General features: G+C 39.1%; 1 protein-coding gene across 1 annotated transcript in view; it reads left to right on the top strand.

Annotated features, from left to right (window-relative positions):
- The first annotated feature begins 2962 nt into the window (after positions 1-2962).
- The window catches only part of LOC146510504 (uncharacterized), a 47454-nt gene continuing 44416 nt past the window's right edge, over positions 2963-6000 (top strand). Inside the window, exon 1 of the mRNA XM_085175663.1 lies at positions 2963-3242. Within this exon, the coding sequence (XP_085031789.1) occupies positions 3222-3242 (21 nt within the window). The 5' untranslated portion in view covers positions 2963-3221. The remainder of the gene's footprint in view (positions 3243-6000) is intronic.

The following is a 6000-nucleotide window of genomic DNA, read 5'->3' as shown; positions in this document are numbered from 1 at the left end:
GACTTGACTTTCAGACGATGTTTATCTGCTGAACATAGTTTTTCTTAGGCCACTTCTTTCGTCCTCCACTTGTTCAGATTCCTCAAATTCTAAATAACAGACTGCACAGCAGGCTGAGATGTGCCAAGTCTTCAGCTAATAGCTGTTTGGGAATCAGCTTGTTGGTGCAAAAATGCTGTTTTATGTCAAACTGTGTTATCTTTGGTATTTTTCATAGATTAGACTAAAGAAATAGGAACGAATGTGTTTTTGTGAAAAGCTGCTAATAAAAAGTGCCTGAAGATACCATTTCAAACTTTCTTCTTTGCTAAGTTGTCTGTTATGTTTCGACACAAATGCTCAAAATGGTCAGGTACAGGACTGGACTGAAAAACTCTGAAAGACATTTTAAGGAGTTTGTCACTGAAACAAAAAAGAGCAATGAGTCTTTCACCACCGGCGGGTATCTGCAGAGGCCTTCCATGGTTGTTTGGTACCTTAACCTTCCAGTTCTTTACAATAATGCTGTGATTTTGTAGGATATTATGAAACTATAGAACTAAAACAATGAAGGTGTCGTAGCCAAATGCTAATATACATATTCCCTTCCACTTCAGAATCCCCCCCCCCCCTTCTTAGTAAAAAAAGGAAAGAAAAACTCAAAAGTCAGCAGTTTTCCTTATTTTACTTCTATAATTTCAAAACTGCAACAAAAAACATAAAAACATGGTACTAAGAGTCTGTGTAGGTTCTCAGTTATCCAGATGATATTCATAAGAGCTGGACTTTTCCTGAGGCTACGTCCACACTAATGCCTTTTCGTTTGAAAACACATCGTTTTCTGTCCGTTTTGGCCTCCCGTCCACACTGAGACGGCGTTTACCCCGAAGGAAAACGCATACATTTGAAAACGGTGCTATGGCGTCGCAGTGTGGACAGCAAAAACGGAGACTTTTGAAAACAATGACGCATGTTAGTCATATGATGCAGTCATGTGATCAATTAAACTAGTGTGGACTCTGAGGCTACGTCCACACGTACCCGGGTATTTTTGAAAATGCAGATTTTTCTATGCGTTTGCGCCTTTCGTCCACACGTAAACGGCGTTTTCGGTCACTGAAAACTGAGATTTTTAAAATCTCCTGCCAGGGTGGATATTTTCTAAAACTCAGTTTTTGCGTTTACGTGTGGACGAGGCGTCAAAGGTGTGCGCCTTTTTTGACGTCACACTGTGCGCCGCGTTATTGTTTCTGTGAAATGAATTTCTACAATACTGTTACTGTTACTTGTTCTCTCTGCAGTGTTTAAATGCTTACATATACACAGTTACTGTCCCTCCACATATACAACTCAGTTCTGCTTCTATGCCCCATCTTTGTTCACTCTTTCCCACCCAGGCTTATTGACTTCTGATTGGCCAACATTTCTACACGGATAGGAATATAGCGCCACCTGCTGCTTTGGCATGTTCCTAGCAGCGTTTTCCTTCGTTTTTGGCTTTTATGTGTGGACGGGATTATTTTAATAAACAAAAACGGAAAATCTTTGTTTTCAAAAATACCCGTGTACGTGTGGACGTAGCCTGAGATGCTTCACCAGAAGGAGAGTCTGTAAACCCTACTGGGGGTTGTCCTATTCACACCTTGGCTCATGACATGCATGATTAATAGTGGGTCAACGACCAGCTCCAAAGGGGACAACCCCCACTAAGATTTAAATACCTGGGACTCTCCACCTTTTGGTTGCAGAACTGAAGAAGCCTCTTGGATAAGAGGTGAAGAAAAGAAAAAGAGCGTTATGGCTACGTGATTTTAATTTCTGACTGATTGTTACTTTGAGTCTCTGTGTAATAAATACATGTTAGTCAGGAGGTAAAATTTATACAGAAATGTTTGAGAAAATGTTGTTGCAGGTGAAGAAAACCTGAAAAATGTAGACATCTTTTGAGGCGAGGGGCTTGTGCACCTACAATATTGTTTCATAAAGCAGCCCCGGGGCTGTGTTTCACCTGCATGTGTGACATTTGATACATACATGTAACATCACCACAAAGGCTTGTTTCATGTTTTTAGTCACGTGGTTTAACATGAGATAAGATGTACCGCATTAAAAACATAGTTGGGAAATTCCTTCAGGACCAGAAATAAAATATAATTTTTTTTTTCCTGTTGCTTTTGTTTCTGGACCTAAATGTTCGACGACCCAACTGCTGCTCAGTTTAGTTTGTCATTAGTTGAGCATTTGTTTTACAATTTTTTGTTATTATAAAAACTTTGAGTGGACTGAAGCAGTGAAAGTTCATTTATGTTGGTGTTAAAGAGGTTTAGCTGAGGTTTGTACATGATAAAGAAATGCATGAAGGGAATCTGTCAGCACAACTCTGTGGGTTTAAATTATAATAAATGTGTAAAATAAAAAGTTTTGTTAATCCATTTTTAAACTGTGGAGACAAAATCAGTTCTGACATTTACTTGTTTGCATATTACTTAATAACGTTGGTATAGTATGAATGAAGTCCGAGTGTTTGCTGGGCTGATTCTGGCCCCTGGGCCTCATGTTTGACAAACCTGATAGGGGGTATTTATCAGGGTAAAGATTTAAATCAACCCAAAGAGATAAGGACTGATTACATCTCCTGATTCTTACATTCTTACGTACATAAAGTTGTCTAAGATATTTTTTCATACTGTTGTTCCTACTTTTATTTCAGTGAACTATTTTTATTTTTTAATTTATTGATCGCCACAGCTATAATTTTAGTTATTGCTTTATAATTAGCTTCCTTTAATAACCTAATGTAGTTATATGTTGTATATACATCCTTCATGTCGATATTATTACTTTTTAAAATCCGCTAAAAGGAGCCGCTGCGGTTAAACTGTTTGAAATGTAATGAAGTAAAGAGTGAAATAAAAATAATAACCGTGTTACTGGCTTTAAACTGCCGTGTGTAAACCCCGCCCTCGTGTTCCGTGTCGGTCGGAAATACGTCACGTTTCTGAAGCTAAAGATGCTCCAACTCCGCTGTGAGAGTGACTTTAACATTAAGTTGTACTCTGTGGCAAACTTTGGCCACACCTAGATCCTGTCCAAAAAAAAAAGAAAGAAAAAAAAAAGGTTTATTATTTTTATTTTTATTTTATTTTTTTTTATTCTTCCTCTGGTGCGTTTGTTTGTGTGTCGGCGAGTCCCGGCGGCGTAACCGGAGAAGGGCCTCACAGAGAGGGGAATGCAGGACTGCAATGGAGCACAATGCAATACAGGTAAAGCCGATGTAATTTCCAAATAAAGCCGTTTATGTCGCTGGTGGCCGGCCGTTTTTTGACCTGTTGACGTGGAGAATATTTTAAGCTAGCGTCGGCGCGGATTGAAGCCTGAATTCTGGGTTTTATTTCATTTACTTTGGCCATGTCGTATTGAGTGTTTTCTCATATCAGCCAAACCCAGGCACGGAGAGTTGCTCTGACTGCAATTACAACTTTATTCAGCCAGGCTCAACTTTTTTCTGGCTCCTAATAAATCGGTGATATTTGTATTTTTCGTGGGGGGAAACAATGGGCTGTGACACCGAGCTGTCGCCTCGTTTCCTATCCTACCCAGCCGTTAAATTCCAGTTTAATATTTCTGATATTTTCTCCGTGTTAATGATTAATTTCTTTGTGTGTCGTGTCGACAGTTTCTTCCTCCGGCTACCAACCCCCACCCACACTAACAAGAAGCACATTAGCTCAAAATAAAATTAAATTCTTGCCCTGAAAATATCAGGAAACTTTTACCCTCCTGTTTTTTTCCAGCCCCAAAGAAAAAGCAGCCGAGCTACCATCGACATGTTCTCCATTTTTATGAGAATTAATTCCCAGCCCGACGAGATATTAGAGATTAGAAATATTTTTCAGGACTAGGTGGAGCAGTGTTGCTTTTAATAGGAAGCATATTGATATTATGATCAAATCCTCCCGACATTTTGTCTCCGCTGTAATTGGCACAGTTTTAAGGAGGAATCTTATTATTGTGTGTTTGCGTGAAGGGGAACTGAAATGTGGAGTTGTTGTTTTTTTTGGTCAAGGCTATTTCAAGTGCAAAATAAAATAAAATAAAATAAAATAAAAACCGAGCGAGCAGGAAACACGCCAGAGGACACACAGCGAGGGCAGCGTGGGCTTAAAATGAAATAAAAGTCATTTATTTGGACTGAAATCCTCCATGTGTGGCGCTGCGTGGATGTAGAGATATTTAATATTCCACTGCTGCTTGTATATTTTTACAATGTCTCTGTTTAAATATTAATTTACTGCAACACTGAGAGTTTTTCCTTCAGTGCTGAACTTGTGAGCTTTTGAATAACAGGATATACCCAAGGTCAATACTGCTCGCTTTATTTAGTTTATTTATTTATTTATGTGCAAAGCAGGAGACGTTTTTTAATTTCTCTTCCTTCCTGGGTTGAAAACAGTGTTAGAAAAAAAATCTCACTGCATTATTGTCAGAAATATCACGAGAACTGACGCAGGCATGGTGCAGATTAAGGGTTTCCATCTTAAATTCCTGTGTGTGTGTGTGTGTGTGCATTTTAGACAGAGGGCTGCCTCTCACAGCTCAGATTATATTATGTGCCTCTTATTTTCCTGCCTGTGGTAGGCTGGAGCACTGCACAGCCCTCCCCCAGGGCCACGGGGGAAAAAAGGAAAAAGATACTGGTAGACGGGGCTCCACTGGATAATGGCATGTTTATGACACAGAAAGCTCACTTCATGCTGGCATTTATCATATATTCTCACTGTAATTAACTTAAATACATGTATGCAACTAATTCAGGGGCTGAAACTGGTTCTGCAGGACTAAATACGGACTTAGTTTGAGTCCTTTTCCTGCTTGTAATTAGAGTCGGGGGATACACTGATAGGAAAATGAGTCAGAAACTAATTTAAAGGTGATTTTTGTGTTTGTTGGTGTAAATGAGCTCTCCTACTCAAATGCCTGCATGTCGGCGATTGATTGGTTAGACAATGAACCCATAAAACGTATGAACTAGTTTGTCTGTTGCAGCTCTTTGTGTTCCCATTACTCCAAATTCCTTCAGAAAGTTTGTTGTGCGTCTTTTCCTGCCTCCATAATCACAAAGATCTTCCCTTCATGGTTAATGAGTATTCAGCTGAGTTTACACATTAATAAAAATGAATCTGAAACAAATTTCAAGGTGATGTTTATGTTTGAACTTTGTCAGACGAGTGTAACTGAAGATCACCGATCGGTTGGTTATTGATCACACAAATGACCTGCAGACATTTTTGTGTTACGTTGTTGTGTTTCTTGATTGTGTTTGATCAGATATGAGCAGCATAAATGTTTACAGATGATCTTATTGGAGGAAATTATTCGCCTCTGCTGTCGATATCGATCGATCAATTTGTTAAATGTGAACTGAACAGTGATTGTACCTTTGCTTACAAAGATCTTAAATTAATAGATTTGTAGAAAAATACTCAGAAACCAGTTTAAAGGTGATTTTTCTGTAGTTTCTTTTGTTAAACGTGACCCAAAAAAGTAGATTTTTCTGTTCCTACGTGTAAAAACAATCATCTCATTGATAAAAGAAGTCGTTTATATCAGCGGTCCCCAACCCCCGGGCCTCGGACCGGTACCGGTCCGTGAGTCGTTTGGTACCGGGCCGCGAGAGTTGAGGCTCAGGTGTGAAATGTATAGTTTTCAGGGTTTTTATCGGTTTTCAGCGTTATTTTGTTATCGTTTTATCGTTTACTCTGTTTTCCTGGGTCTTTTCACGTGTGTTATGAATAAATCTTCTTTTTTTCGGTACCGGTACTAGTTTTATTTTGTTGTATTTATCCGCGACACCTTAAAGGCCGGTCCGTGAAAATATTGTCGGCATAAACCGGTCCATGGCGCACAAAAGGTTGGAGACCGCTGCTTTATATTACTGTGCTGTGTTCACTTTACTCAGATTTCCAATCTAAAGTTATCATTTCACGGATTCATTGATTAGGAGAGCCTCAAACATTTTGA

Source organism: Neolamprologus multifasciatus, chromosome 10 (genome assembly GCF_963576455.1).
Source record: "Neolamprologus multifasciatus chromosome 10, fNeoMul1.2, whole genome shotgun sequence".
Taxonomy (NCBI): domain Eukaryota; kingdom Metazoa; phylum Chordata; class Actinopteri; order Cichliformes; family Cichlidae; genus Neolamprologus; species Neolamprologus multifasciatus.
This window is presented reverse-complemented; position numbering and strand designations above follow the sequence as displayed.